At 43.1% G+C, this 16,453-nt stretch overlaps 1 protein-coding gene across 1 annotated transcript in view; it reads right to left on the minus strand.

Moving 5' to 3' along the window:
* Positions 1–16,453, minus strand: part of HERC3 (HECT and RLD domain containing E3 ubiquitin protein ligase 3) — a 169,499-nt gene that overhangs the window by 98,347 nt on the left and 54,699 nt on the right. Inside the window, exons 4-10 of the mRNA XM_065404824.1 lie at positions 14,706–14,782; positions 13,802–14,023; positions 7,276–7,367; positions 6,289–6,419; positions 4,492–4,652; positions 1,655–1,731; positions 829–953 (exon numbers count right to left, since the gene is read on the minus strand). Of these exons, the coding sequence (XP_065260896.1) occupies positions 829–953; positions 1,655–1,731; positions 4,492–4,652; positions 6,289–6,419; positions 7,276–7,367; positions 13,802–14,023; positions 14,706–14,782 (885 nt within the window). The remainder of the gene's footprint in view (positions 1–828; positions 954–1,654; positions 1,732–4,491; positions 4,653–6,288; positions 6,420–7,275; positions 7,368–13,801; positions 14,024–14,705; positions 14,783–16,453) is intronic.

The raw sequence follows: 16,453 nt of genomic DNA on the forward strand, positions 1-16,453 counted from the left end.
ATGCTACACGTCTGCATATCTCATTTGCTCTTTTACCAACAAGTCTAGTTGTTTCCCTTCTATTCCTTGTATGCAAAAGTATTATCATAACCACCCCTGTATTATAAGTGGGGAGACTGCAGGGCACAGAGGTTTAGTGACTTCCTCAAGGTCACATGACAAGTTTTTGGCAGAGATGGGCTGGCACTACCTCCCGTCACTTACAATGCTTTCCCTAGGGCACCCACATTGGAGAGGGAAGGGATTTTTAAATCAGACTGTTCAAAATTCCTTGCTTCTTTTTGTGAACTCCACTCTTGTGTTAAAAGATTCTTTCTTTAGACTCCAATGCCCCCATCCCTTCAGTTGGGTCTGAGAAAGCTCTGACACATCTTCCTGGTTTTGCTAGGAAGATCTGACCTGGGATTCCTGATATAAATTATGAATTGGTGCTGGTTTAGACAAAAAGAGAACATCCCGGGTTTCAGAATAAACAGTAACTGAAGTTCAAACATAGTGTGTGTGTGATGCATAGAAATTCTGCTGAGACTTGGGTGATGCATCATTTGAGTTCAGCCCTTAGATTTCTGTACCACTTTCGAAGCAAACTTTGTGCAATAATCGGAGTGGACCATGAGTAGTGAAATGTACCTAAATAGGTTTTTTTTTTTTTTAAGGGTTGTGTATGAACAAAGTTTCCTAAAAGCTGAATTCTCACCTACTGGCCTTTCCCTTTGATATAAGCGAGACCCAAGCTAGAAAATGCTGCTAAGTTCTAAAGCACAGATGCCAACAAAACAATTAAAGAAAAGCTTGTAAAACAAAAGTGGCTTGAACAATAACACCTACTTGACCGAATTAGAGTTGTTCCGTTCTAATAGCTTTTGTTTCCAAACGTCTATAGTTTCATCATTTATTAAACAAGTGTAACGTAATTGATTTATGGTCCGGAAATCATCAGCAGGCAAAGAATTCTGTGAGAAGATACAGATCTCAGTATTTAAGGAGAAGACACGTAACACATTTCTTGGGGGTGGATTGATAATAGGGCTGCCACACAATTTACCATCCCAAAGGCATCTCTCAACCACCTCCAAAGGAGAAGATACTCCCAAACAAAACTAAAAAGGGAAAGAGGTAAAAGAAAAAAATTGAGAATTTGATTTCTTACACAGTGCCAAAGCCCATTTCAAAGTCATTACTGACAAGTATAGATTGGGTGGACTAGGGATTAGTCCTGCTTTGAGCAGGGGGTTGGACTAGATGACCTCCTGTGGTCCTTTCCAACCCTGATATTCTAGGAAAAGAATGCTTGACACTTTTAAGGCACCCATCTCTGAGGAAATGAGGGGGGAAAAAGTCACCTAAAGCCTCCCCATCCCCTGCCTATCACCACTGTAGAGCTCTAAATTCAGTGGTCACAAAACTCCATGATGAGCTTATGTTGGCAGACCATCAGCATGCTCACTGTGTGGCCCTATGCTCACAAACTACAAAGCAGGGACCCCTGTTCTACAACTGACAAATATCCCTCTTTTAGAGTTTGCACTGCTGCTAATCAGACAGGCTAATCCTGCTTCCTTTCAGAACTGATGCTAAGACGAGACACATCCCCCTCTCACACACACACACAGACACCCTCTTGTAGAGAAGAGAAAAAGCATTCTTTGCTTACCTCAGATTTGGAGCAAAGTACAAAAGTCCGGTCTCCTCCACAGAAGATGTGTTTAACAATGTGATATTTAAAGGCATCTATTGAAGAAAGAGATACAATCGTGCTACAGATCGATCAACACAAGTTTCCTACTTCTTTCAACTATGGACCTATATTGCCTAAGGCCCTCCGCACCCTCAACTCCGACTGAGGTCAATGGGAGCGAAAGCATTCATCACCTTGTCAGCAGATGCCCAGGGCTTGGCCCTTTAAAATAGAAGGGGGCATAAAGACTCCATTTTCGTATCACAAAAGAAACACCATGACGTGCAAGAGAGACTCTTTACAAACCTCACCTATTTGCAATTAGTCACAATTAAATGCAATTGATCATCCCAACAATGGGGGGGGGGGGGGCGAAGGAAGGGAGGGTTATATAGGAACTTAGGCCCAGATCCTACAACTTGAGTCAGACAGGTGGCCCCTAGCACCTGCACGGAGCCTACTGCAGGATCAGGGCCTATATTTTTGTATCTTTTGCCACTGAAAGCAATGGTTAAAATTCTCCGATTTGAATGGTGCAGGATCAGCAGGTAAGTGACACAACGTATGCATTCCAAAGTGTTTGGCCCTGTTCGCTAGAACTGTCTAACTAATTCTGACAAGAATGATATTGGTATTTAAAACTAGTTGTCTTGGCCAAAGTTGTGACTACTATCTCAAATCTTGTTATAGCTGTGAATATTCCTACTGTCATGTTGATTTTCACATTTATGAGAATTTCCTATTTATCAAGTGAAGAGCACTCTTTAAACAGTGAGACCTGAAATGTAGGGTTTGGTTCATTTTTTAAAGACCTTAAAAATGTTTAATATTTTTTTCTTGCTCCCTTGTTAATATTTACAAAAACTGACTATACAAGGCAAACCAGTTAAAACTGACTATACACAAAGTGCTGTTTAGTGGACAGAGTAATTAAGCTTTAAAACACAGGAAAAAATATAATTGTGTTAACTTCTTTTTTTAGTTTTTGTAATCCTACATGTTACTTGCAGCTTTAGTGGGTGGTTTTCAGAAAGAAATGTGATTTTCAAGTTGATGGCCTCTGTTTAAATAAAATCCTGATACAAATAGCTGAAAACCAAAAATATTAATTGGGATAAAGAAAATCTGGTATTACTTTAATGCTACCAATGAGGGGAATATAAACTCTCATTGTAAGTATTCTGAGATGGCACAGGGCAGGGTCCATTTTAGTTAGGAAAAGTTTTTATACCTTGACTTTTAGAAATCAAATCTGAAATTACATCCAGCTGCTCTCATACTTAGATTCAAATGTTATGAGCTGACTTCAAAGTTCATTTGTGACCACTTGGATGTCATCACCCCTTTCAGATGAACAGGAGATTAGTTCCAACAGAGGATCACGCTTGGCCAAATTTATGAACTCAGGGCCTGACTCAAAGGCCATTGAAATCACTGACTTCGGTGAGCTTTGGATCAGGCTTTACAATGATAAAGATCAATCCCCACCCCATCTTTTACCAACTAAAATTACACCTACTTTTGAATTTTAAAATAAAAGCTGTCAATTACTTTGTAATATTGTTATAGAGAAAGCCAATATGACGTCTATAGAGAGAAAAGTCCCCATTCCCTAATTACGATGGAATGGTTTCCCAGCAGTCAGCCACTGAACAACTCATCAATGCTTCAGACTGGACCAGTGGCGCAGAGTGGCCCAGTCGAAGGCTCAGCACTGCCATGCAGAAGATGAGAAAGGCACAAATTAATTCCCAGGGTCCTCCCAGTTATGTGCTTTTGTTGTTTGCAGTTTCACTCTAAGGCTATGTCTATTTAAAGTGCAAAATGTACCTTTTTTGCACTAAAACTGTGGGAGCAGTTAATGACTTTTTGCACCAAAACAGGAGCATTCAGCCATGCTAAAGTGCGACAGAATTCCCTATGTTAATGTGAGGAATGTGGATACCGAAGACAGCTGGTACACAGCTGGAGCCCTATGCACAGCATGGTGTGAAAACACCTTCACGAGAGGCATACAGCTCTTACCGCTGTTCTTTTTGCGCTGTTGTGAAAGTGAAGACACGTTCTACCAGTGTAAACACCTTTTGGCCTCCGGGAGATATCCCACAGGTCCAAAAGTGACCATTCTGGCCAGCATCTCCGCTGCTCTGACGCCAGGTAAACGGACTCTGCCCCTCCCCCGTAAGCCCCGGGAAGTTTGAAACTCCCTTTCCCTTTGCTTGTAGATGTGGCAGGGAAAGCAGCCGGACAGCGGGGGGGGGGGGGGGGGGTGGAGGGGAAGGGGGAATGCCACGAAAGAAACAGGGAAGTAATGGGGCTGCTGGGACATGAAGCAGTAGGGTGACCAGATGTCCTGATATTATAGGGACAGTCCCGATATTTGGGGCTTAGTGTTATATAGGTGCCTATTACCCTCCACCCCCTGTCTCGATTTTTCATACTTGCTGTCTGGTCACCCTATGAAGCAGCGCAGCACAGGACACTGAGCAGGGACCCAGAATGCCTTCCGCTCACCCCCCCACAAGACCTATCGAGAGAGCTGCACTGTGGGATAGCTGCCCTACAGCGCAGCTCTCATCTGCGATGGAAGTGCTGCTAGTGTAAACACTCTCTGATGCCTGAGGAATTAAGTGAGTACACAAACCAGCGCTTTACTTTCACTGAATCCCTATCACTGGTGAAACTTACAGCGCGAAAACTCTGCAAGTGTAAACATACCCTTAGTCAAATGCAAAATGTCTTTAGCTCATTTTACCCTGTGCTTGTCTCTTTGCTATGCTACTCCGTATCACACACACAAACAGAACACTTACCAGCTCTACCTGAGAGCTGCCCATTGTGAGCCACCCAGTGACCTTTCACTGGAGATGGGCATTTAACGTTGCATATGTGTCCAGTTCCCAGCTGGCCTTTTGTGCCGCAGCCGAATGCATAGATCAATCCTGAAGAAGCCACAAGGGCTAGAGTGTGCTGTCTGCAATGAAGACAGTTACAATGTTTGTGCCAAGTTTAAATAATATTTTTTTCAAAAGCAGACTAAAAACTAGCCATGAAAACTATGGGCCAGCACCTCAGCTGGAGTAAATCAGCACAGCTCCATTTACATCAATAGCAGATTGCTGATTTGCACCAAAACAGGAGCATTCAGCCATGGTAAAGTGCGACAGAATTCCCTATGCTAATGTGAGAAATGTGGATACCTAAGACAGGTGGGACACAACTGGAGCCCTATGCACAGCACAGTGTGAAAACACACTCAACCTTTCTCCTAAACACACCTGGGTTCATCCCTCAAATGTAATGAGTTTGCTAGTATTGGCCTCGTCATTTGCAAAGGTCTGTCCACATCACAAGGCTACTACAGAATGCAGCATTACTAACTTACTCTCTTGCTGTGAGCGAGGCTGGAAATAATTAGGGTGAGGAAACTGCAGCTATAGTCTCAGACTTTAAGACTCAGATGGGACCATCGTGATCGTCTAGTCTGACCTGCACATTGCAGGCCAACCAACTTCACCAACCCACTCCTCAATAGGGCCGTAACTTCTGGCTGAGTTACTGAAGTCCTCCAATCTTGATTTAAAGACTTCAAGTTACAGAGAATCCACCATGTACTCTGGTTCAAACCAGCAAGTGACCTGTGTCGTCCCCCCTGCAGCGGAAGGTGAAAAACCACAAGGTCTTTGCCAATCTGACCTGCCAAAAATTCCTTCCTGACCCCAAATATGGCGATCAGTTAGATCCTAAGCATGTGGGCAAGACCCACCAGCCAGACACCTGGGAAAGAATTCTCTGTAGTAACTCAGAGCACTCCCCTTTTAGTGTCCCATCTCTGGCTGTTGGCGGATGGGTCATATGCCATTGTAGGCGATCTCATGTCACCATCCCTTCCATAAACTCATCAAGCTCAGTCTTAAAGCCAGTTAGGTTTTTTGCCTCCACTGCTCCCCTTGGAAGGCTGTTCCAGACCTTCACTCTTCTGATGACTAGAAACCTTCATCTAAAGTCAAGCCTAAACATATTAATGGCCAGTTTACATCCATTTGTTCTTTTGCCAATATTGGCCCTTAAATAACTCCTCTATCTTCCTGGTGTTTACCCCCCTGTTGTTTTTATAGACTGCAATCATACCTCCCCTCAGCCTCAGTTTTTTAGGCTAAACAAGCCAACCTCCTTACATCTCCTCTTATAAGACAGGTTCTCTGTTCTTCTGATCAGCCTAGTAGCCCTTCTCTGCACCTGTTCCAGTTTGAATTCCTCTTTCTTAAACATGGAAGACCAGAGTTCCACACAGTATTCCAGATGAGGTCTCACTAGTGCCTCATATAATGGTAATAACACTTTAGGATCCAGTTGGGCTGTTTTTGTATAAGGGGATCTTACACAGCACCAGGCCATAGCATTATTAATAGCCCAAATCAGAACCAATCCCATTTACAGAGAACATTAAAATTCAGACATACAAGAGGCTATAACCTAGTGACCTGTAAGTGTGATCTACAAGGCAGAGAGGTATCTAACCCTTCCATGTGCACCTGAAAAAATACAAGGGTAGTCATCTGGGCTATCCTCCACAAGATGGGAGTCGTCCATTCCACACAGTCACTCACCTGCCACAAGCGATCTGGGACACTTCGCTGCCCATTAGCTCCAGAACCCTCCGGGGGTTAACCTCATCATTCATGGAATCGTGGCCAAGCTGCCCACAGGAACCAGCACCAAACGTGAACACGCCTCCACTCTGTTGGCAAATCAGACAGCCCATGCACCATTTAGTGAGCCATTTCCCGGTAGCAGATCTCTCTGTCTTGTTTCACAACCATTTCCCAGCTTAAAGAGAGACTGTGCTACGTATGGAGGTATATGAAAAGGCAACTTTCACAATGCCTGACAGTGCAATGTCCAGGGAAGCATTTATAAAAACTAAAATGGTCAACTCAACTGCTGGAACTCTCTCTAGGTACTGCTATGTCACACACGCTGGTCCTTCACCATCTGTTAACAATCCCAGCTGCTTTCAGATGGTCAAATAGCACAAATGACTAAGACAGCTTCCCCCACTCCTGGATCAGCATCTTTGGTGCCCCATAACTTTGGAGTCCACTCCCTGTCCTGGCTGGTGGACAGTAGCTCCACTTTAACTTTCAGGGCAGGAGGCAAAGTCCACCTGTTTGGGTGGACCTTTGAGGAGACCGGAGGCGGAAGGCTGTGCTATTTGCTGATGAGCTGCTGTTTTTTTGTGGGCTCTGCCACTGTTTTGCTAAGGTTTGGATTTTATTGTTATGCACTGTGTTTTTGATGTCTTGCCAAGGTACAGTGGGTGGGTGTGAATATAACAAATAATTCAATCCAAATCCAAACCAACAAATGTTAATGTCTCCACTACAGAAGAGTAGAGGGAGGGTGGTTTGGTGATTAATCTTAGAGTAAAGTAAAACAAGATTTTGTACTTAAAGACAATCATGCTGGGGCCAGGAGAGAGAAGAGACATGCTAAAAGCCACATGGTTCTTTCCTGATATCACCCAGAAAGCTAAACGAAGCAAACCCAGTAAGTAAGAAGCTAGTAAGGAATTCCTGGATTGATTGTGCCTTTACCTTTGTCAGAACTGCTGTATGTTCTTCTCCACAGCTGATGTAGACGACCTTCTGAGTCCGTAAGAGCTTCACATGGCAAGGGGACTCTCGGTCTGCATTAGAGACAATGGGAGCAAAAGAGGCAATTCATCGATAAGGTGCTGAAGTACTTGAAAAATTCTAGCAGCCTGATTTTCAGAGGCGATGAGCACCCACAACTCTGACATCAGCAGGAGCTGCAGGTGCTTAGCAACTCTGAAAAAAATCAGACTCTTAAGTGTTTAAATAGCATTTTCCATCTCCAAAGTTTAAGAGCCCTAACTGGGGCCACAGGGGGATCCAGCCATAGTAAGCAGGTGAGCAGCTAGGTAATGTATTGCCAGAAGACCATGTGCGACAGAGTTAAGTTCTGCAGACCTGGGACATTCTCAAGGATAACACTGCAGGGGACACAAGAGAAACTTGCAAAGTCACACTCAAGGATACTTTTGTGTTCAAACTGGCAGAGGTAGAGAGTTAGGGAGTTAGATAGAGAGTATTTCAGCCCAACTCTAGCTGGAGAAGAAGAGGTTCCTTTGAGATCTGTCATCTGAAAACATGATGGACAAAGATGACCCCTGGGGAGCCACAAAGAAATGACTCACGTGGAGAGAATATCCTACAAGGGTGAAAGGATAAAACGAAAGGTATCTACTGGGATGACCAGAATACCTGAAACCAGTTCAAATGTGATCAATGGAATTTTTTTAGGACTGCATTTTCATGTGTAACAATTTCCCATCTACCAATACATTGTTGCTTGTTTTATTCGATAGTGGCCCTGGTTTTAATCTTTGTTCATTCAAGATGGTTACCAGAAGTCTAAATACTAAGAGGGTAAACTAGAGTGCCTGGCTTTAAATGAGGATATTGACACGATTGGCATCCCGGAAATTTGGTGGAATGAGGATAATCAATAGGTAAGGCTAAGATTTAGTCACGGGTATTTTTAGTAAAAGTCATGAACAGGTCACGGGCAATACACGAAAATTCATAGCCCGTGACCTGTCCATGACTTTTACTAAAAATACCCCTGACTAAATCTTAAGGGGGTCACTGCTGGGGAGCGGGCATCTGGAGGGGCTGCTGCTGGGGAGGAAGCTGGGGGGGGGCCTCTGCTGGGAGGGGGGTCACCCTGGGAGGCTGCGGCCAGCTGCGGCACCCGTTGCTGGGGGCTGCCGACAGCGGCTGCACCGGCCATCTGGGCACCTCTGCTGGGGGCCACCCGGGGAAGCGGCTACTCCGGCTGCTTGGGGACCACCGCTAGCAGTGGCTTCACAAGTCACCCAGAGACCGCTGCTCAGGTGGTCCCTGGGGTCAGCCGCACCGGCTGCTGCTCGTGCAGTCCCTGGGGCTGGCTAGCTGCCCAGGGCCACCTGAGCAGCGGCCGGTGCGGCTGGCCCCGGGCCACTCCAGCAACTGCCGGTGTGGTTGTCCCTGAGGCCAGCTGCTTGGGTGGCCTTGGGGTCAGACACACTGACCCCCGCTGAAGTCACGGAGGATGCGGAAAGTCAGGGTATCCGTGACTTCCGCGACCTCTGTGACAAACACGGAGCCCTATCAATAGGACACGGTAATACCAGGGTACAAAATATATAGGAATGACAGAGTAGGTAGCACTGATGGGGGAGTGGAACTATATGTGAAAGAAAGCACAGAGTCAAATAAAGTAAAAATCTTAAATGAATCAAACTGTACCACAGAATTTCTATGGATAGAAATTCCATGCTTGAACAATAAGAGCATAGCAGTAGGAATATACTACCGACCACCTGACCAGGATGGTGACAGTGACTGCGAAATGCTGAGGTTGATTAGAGAGGCTGCAAAGGCAGAAAATGTAATAAAATGGGGGATTTCAATCTCCCCATATTAACTGGGAACATGTCACCTCAGGAAGAGATGCAGAGATAGAATTTGTAGACACCACAAATGACTGCTTCTTGGAGCGGCTTCTCCCGGAACCCATAAAGGGAGAGGCAATTCTTGATTTAGTCTTGATTTAGTGGAGCACAAGAGCTGGCTCAAGAGGTTAATATAGCTGAACCGCTTGGTAATAGCAACCATAATATAATAATTTTAACATCCTTGCAGGGAGAAAAATACCGAAGTAACCCATACCACAGTAGCTTTTAGCTTCAAAAAGGGAAAGAACACAAAAATGAAGAAGCTACTTAAACGGAAATGAAAAGGAACAGTCGGTCAAAAGGATGAAATACCTGAAAACTGTACGGACACTATTTAAAAACATCATGAGGTACAAATTAAATGTATACCCCAAATAAATAAAAACAGTACGACAACCAAAAAAATGCCACCATGGTTAAACTGTCGAGAAAAGAGGAGGTTAGAGGTAAAAAGGCATTCTTTAAAAATTGGAAGTCAAATCTTAGTGAGGAAAATAGAAAGGAGCACAAACTCTGGCAAGTCAAGGCAGGCCAAGAAAGAATTTGCTGAGCTAAGAATACAAAAGGTAACAGCAAAAAAAAAAAAATTCATGTACATCAGAAGAAGGGAGTCCACCAGTCAGTAGGGTCACAGGACAATCAAGGTGTTAAAGGAGCACTCAAGGAAGACATGGCTGTTGCAGACAAGTTCAACGATTTCTTTGTATCAGTCTTCACTGCTGAAGATATGTGAGAGAACCCCACATCTGAGCCATTCCTTTTAAGTGACAAATCTGAGGAACTATCACAGATTGAGGTGTCAGTACAAGAGGTTTTAGAACAAATTGATACATTAAACAGTAATAAGTCACCAAGACCAGATGGTATTCACCCAAGAGTTCTAAAGGAACTCAGATATGAAATTGCAGAACTCCTAATTGTGGTATGTAACCTATAGCTTAAATCAGCCTCTGTACCAGGTGACTGCAGGTAGCTATTATAATGCTTAATTTTAAAAAAAGGTCTAGAGGCAAGCCTGGCAAATACAGGCAGGTAAACCTAATTTCAGTACCAGGGAAATTGGTTGAAACTATAGTAAAGAACAGAATTATCAGACACATAGATAAACACAGTATGTTGGAGAAGAGTCAACACAGCTTTTGTAAAGGGAAATCATGCCTCACCAATCTATTAGAATTCTTTGAGACTGCCAACAAGCACGTGGACAAGGGTGATCCAGTGCATATAATATATTTGGACTTTCAGAAAGCCTTGACAAGGGCCCTCACAAAAGGCTCTTAAGCAAAGTAAGCAGTCATGGGATAAGAGGGAAGGTCCTCTCATGGATCAAGTAACTGGTTAAAAGATAACAAACAAAGCGTAGGAATAAATGGTCAGTTTTCCCAATTGAGAGAGGTAAATAGTAGAGTCCCCCCAAGGAGCAATGTGCAGATAATATAAAATTACTCAATGTAGTTAAATACAAAGCACACTGAAAAGAGTTACAAAGTGACCTCACTAAACTGCATGACAAAATGGCAAATGAAATTCAAAATTGATAAGTGCACAGTAATGCACATTGGAAAAAATAATCCCAACTACACATACAAAATGATGGGGTCTAAATTAGCTGTTACCACACAAGAAAGATATCTTGGAGTCATTGTGGATAGCTCTCTGAAATCATCTGCTCAATATGCAGCAGCAGTCAAAAAAGCTAACAGAAGCTTAGGAACCATTAGAAAAGATATACATAATAAAATACAAAATATTATAATGCCACTATATGAATCTATGTGACGCCCACACCTTGAATACTGCATGCAGTTCTGGTCACCTCATCTCAAAACAGGTATTTTAGAATTGGAAAGGGTCTAGAGAAGGGCAACAACAATGAATAAGGGTATGGAACAGCTTCCATATGAAGAGAGATGAAAAAGCCTTGGATTGTTCAGCTTAGAAAAGAGATGATTAAGGTGGTATATGATAGAGGTCTATAAAACCATAAATGGTATGAAGAAAGTAAGTGATAGTTACCCCTTTACACCACACAAGAACTAGGGGTTGCCTGATGAAATTAACAGGCAGCAGGTTTAAAACAAAGAAAAGGAAGAAGTACTTCACACAACGCACAGTTAACCTGTGGAATGCATTGCCAGGGGATGTTGTGAAGGCCAAAAGTGTAACTGGGTTCAAAAAATAATTAGGTAAGTTCATGGAGGATAGGTACATCAGTGGCTATTAGCCAAGATGGTCAAAGAGGCAACCCCATACTCCAAGTATCCCTTTGACTGTCAGAAGCTGAGACTGGACAACAGGGGATGAATCACTCAAAATTGCCCTGTTCCGTTCAATCTGGCATTGGCCACTTTCAGAAGACAGGATACTTGCGTAGATGGACCATAGGTCTGACCCATTATGGCTGTTCTTATGTCTTAGTAACCATAATTATAAATAATTGCTAATAACTCCCCTTTTTTCACCTTGTACCTGTGGATTGATTTGCATGACTGAGAGGATTAGGTATCCTAATTAGGTCCACCCTCACACTCATGCTGCCTTCCAAAACACTAGACTGTCACTTATTACCAAAACCCTGGTAAGAGTCACCTTGTGATGGAAGGATTTGGACACTTGGGAGACATCCATGACACCACGTGCCCAGGGCATCTCAAGCAGAACACAAAGAAAGTGTCCAGTATTTCAGGAGACACGGTATGTAAATGCATGGTCTTTCCCGCGTTAGCACCTTTTAGAAAAGAGTCATTGCTTTAGTTGCAGAGACTAATCTCTGCAGAAGATTATGGGATACGTCTCTCTCCACATTTTTTGCAGACAATATGTAGAAGTCTGTCTTCTCCGTAACAAACACACAAAACAATGTTACACGTGCTACTATTGGCCATGGCCAAGCATTTTAAGGAAAGATAAATGTCCAGTAGCTGTTTGCCTTCAATGGGAGCAGCTTCATACCCTGCACTCTTGAAAATCAGGCCACCTATTTATAGCTTAACTACAGGCACCTATTTAGCCCATGTATCCAACAGGTGGAGAGGGGAGACCTGTGTCATTCGACAGATTTTTTTTCTATTTGAATTATAACAGAACCATAATGCTTTGTCTGTTCACCCTATGGCCACCATTCTGATGCAAGGCTTAAGGCACGTTGCCTGGCACGAAACTTCTATGGATTGTTACAGAGAGACGGAACATTAAAATCAGTTAAATACCCTAGTGCTGTGAAACACTCGCAAATGCCTATAGATCATGCTGTTAATGTTCATTAAGAATAATTCACAACGGCTAAATCTTAGACGAGTCACTTACATGAGAGAAAAGTTTTAGCCCTTATAAAAAGCACACATGAAACGCCTCCCCCCACACCTTTTAAAAATATGTTCTGCCATTCCTCAAAAGAACAAAAAGAAAGGAGATACCATAAAGCATTAATCACATACCACTACTGTTGAGAGAGAAAGAGAGAAACTTAATAGCTACAGAAGGCAAGCTCTGAGACAGGGACTGTCTTTTTGTTCTGGGTCTGTATAGCGCTTAGCACAATGGAATGCTCTAGGAACCTGCTCCCTGGGGTTCCTAGGAGCTACCACAATGCTAATAAATAATAATATGGAATGGAGGATTGACCTGCCTAGACACTGCAGGAATTCCCCAGCACTGATGAGACCGCGCACATATGGCATTTTGCAGGTTCAAGTCATACCTTCAACATTCTTTGCACATTTTCTGTGTAATTTCAAAATACATGTCTGTATTAGTTAGGTGAGCTGCTAAAAGCTGCAACTTCCACTTACATGTATGTGAAATGTGGAGCAACTTCATGGCTTTATTTTGCAACATATATAAGTATTACGCATAGATAATATTTTGCAATCTACATTATGAAAATGCAGCATATTACAAAAGGCTGTATGTACTGTATATAAACACACTTATATACACGGCAAACAGAATCATCATTAACTTACCTGCATTGCACAATCAATAGCCTACCTAGTAGTTAAAACATGTATTTAAAGCCACTCAGGAAACATTTAAAGAATGCTGACAGGCTCATCTGCACCCGCAGAAAAACCCCTCTGATATATACACCATATTGAAAATGTGTTAACAACAATACCAAGGTGTTCGAGGCCAGGATGGACATGACATTTGCTTTTCTGAAACTTATTCTAAATCCATGCTGCAGACTGTTTGGAGACTAGGCTACAACAAGCATGGCTGTCAGGGGGAAAAAAAAGAGTTATTGGCCACATGCTACCAATAAACAGTTTTGCAATATTGTGATCATGTCTAATGTCTCGGCTCCTCCATGGAGCCCACCGACTTCCACAGGAGTTACATATGCTCAGACCGCTGATTTAGGTGCCAAAATATAGGCACCCAGAAATGTTTGGCCATTCTCTTTTTGACCTCGCAAATTGCCATTTACACCTGCAGAGTGTTTCTTTCCACTGATGGTATAAAAGGCTCGTGGACCCTATGGGAGGAATCACGTTTCCGTGCTCTCTCCTATAGGCCACTTGGTAGAATGATGGATTATTACAAAAAGCAAAGCCATGCTCAGCAATCAGCTCATCCTTTGTTGTTAAGTGTTCCAATACCTTGCTCGTCACTTAAGCCCAGCTGTCCTGAGTTGTTCCTCCCCCAGCCAAACACAGCTCCGGAGAGAGACAGGGCAAAGCTGTGAGCTCCGCCAGCAGCAACCTGAGCCAAGGGGATCCCATCGAGAGATGTGACGCGCTGCGGGCTGGTTTGAGAGGGGCATTCTTTACCCAGGCCCAGCTGGCCATAGTTGTTCTGTCCCCATGTGAAGAACTGGCCGTCTGGAATGAAGATGGACAACTGAAGTTAGTAAGTAAAATCTGCCCAACATCAAAACAAATCTGATAAGCTTGAATAAGAAACAATGCTTTGGGCTTCAGTGCTACTGAAGGCAGGAGTGGTGACGAAGACGCTACTGGCTACAAAAATGTGCACTATGGAGCTACCAGGTAAAATAATAAATAAAGTGTGTGATTGAATTAGGAGATTCAGCAGATATTATGGTAAAACAGACAGCGGATTGACAGAGCGGAAAACTACTATGGCTTACACACCGCCAAATAGAAAAAGGCACGTGTTCTGCATGCTGAAGAGAAGCACCCAGGAATGCTTTTCCCACTGTCACAACGACTAATCATGCACTTTTTTTTTTTTTTTACACAGAGACTGAAAGACTTAAAAAAAAATGTCAGCTGCCCTACAACAGTTAGACAGCTGGTTTGCTGAGACCATCACTTTTCTTTCTGACCAGAATTCTCTCCTCATTTCCTTGGGCTCCCTCCACCCGCTTGTGGTCTCCAGCCGTTTTCTATAGTCTTCTACTTTGATTGCAAGCTCCTTGGGCAGCGCTGTCTCTGTGTTATGTGCGCATGCAGAGGGTAGCACCATGGGGCCCTGACCTCTAAGCACGACCACAACACAAATAATATTATCATTAACAACATAGATTGAACGTGACAGTACCTGCCGCGAGAGCTAGGCAATGCCAATTGCCACAGGAAACCTGCAGTATCGTCTGTTGGTTCAATTTCTTTATTAACCTAAAGAGGAAAGGTTATTTTAAAAAGTAACCACACACACAATGCTATTAGACAGAACAAGGAGTAATGGTCTCAAGTTGCAGTGGGGGAGGTTTAGGTTGGATATTAGGAAAAACTTTTTCACTAGAAGGGTGGTGAAGCACTGGAATGCGTTACCTAGGGAGGTCGTGGAATCTCCTTCCTTGGAGGTTTTTAAGGTCAGGCTTGACAAAGCCCTGGCTGGGATGATTTAGTTGGGGATTGGTCCTGCTTTGAGCAGGGGGTTGGACTAGATGACCTCCTGAGGTCCCTTCCAACTCTGATATTCTATGATTCTATTATTAGAGTCCATCACATCTTGCCATCACACGTGCTCATTCTAACCCAAAACCAATATTTTACCTGCAACATGTGTTTCCCCTAAAGCGATATATAGTTCTAATTTTGAGGAGATTTGAATTGGCCCTGTCAACACTGGTTCTCCAGTTGCGAAGTAACTCCCTGCTCTCCATGTGTCAGTATATAATGCCTGCATCTGTAACTTTCACTCTATGCATCTGAAGAAGTGAGGTTTTTACCCATGAAAGCTTATGCCCAAATAAATCTGTTAGTCTTTAAGGTGCCACAAGACTCCTTGTTGTTTTTGAGGAGATTACAGTTACACCCATTCGGGTTACAAAGCAGTGGAGCAGCTAAAAACACCCCTGGACAGTAGACTTCAACTAGCTTTAATAGAGCCAAGCAAACTTTTTCAGTACAGCTGAGCTCTATCATTTGTAAATTACTTAGAACAGCTGGTTCGCAGTGTCTATAGTGCTAGCCTCTGTCAAGCAACTGGTGTTTGCTAGTGTCAATGGGTGGGATGTGCAGTTTCTTTCTGTTTACTAGCTTAAGGTCTTGCATGGAGAATGGCATAAGGCTCATAAGGTGCAGTTATTTCTTTGAAACACTCAGAAAATGGCACTGAGGGGGTTTCCATTTTTGCTTCAAAGATTTTTGTATAACTCTGCTCAATTCACAAGAGATGTTTTCCTAGCAGCCAGTACTGTAGAGTCAACCTGACATCTGTGAGCCAAGCTGGATTCCTTCAGATCATGCATCATCAAGATTCTGAAACTGGAACTTGGTTAACAGTTTTGCTCATGATGCACAACCTAGAAGAGCTTTCAAGGTTCCTCTTCCATCTCTGTATTGGCTCTGCCAGGCTACCAGGAACAAGTAACAGAGAAAGCATATATCTGCCCCTAAAGTAAGGCATTCTGACTCAATAGGTACAGGGACTAGGTAGCTGGATTAAGGTGATGTTTTTCATCATTTTTCAGATGATACCAAAGCTTATTATGCTTTTTAAGACTTTCAGCACTTTGAAATGATAGGAACAAATCAGATTAAACAAATGTCAAAAACGTCAGCACTATCTAAAGATTTCTGAGTAATATTAACTACAGTGCTGATATGGGCAGTTTCATAGTTCCTTATTGAACTGTGATTTGCCAAAAACTCAACTAAGTAAAATGAGTGAATAGACAACGCTGCATGAGGTTTTCAAAATCACAGTGCTCATTCATACATCCAAGTTTACTTCTCTAATCTTGAAAGACAGATCCCATAGCACAAGAATTTTTAGGGAGTAAGAGGGTGGTTGGGTGCCAATCAGCATTTTCATTGCATCCCAACTCCCCCCCACTTCTC

The sequence above is a fragment of the Emys orbicularis genome, chromosome 5 (genome assembly GCF_028017835.1).
Source record: "Emys orbicularis isolate rEmyOrb1 chromosome 5, rEmyOrb1.hap1, whole genome shotgun sequence".
Taxonomy (NCBI): Eukaryota; Metazoa; Chordata; order Testudines; family Emydidae; genus Emys; species Emys orbicularis.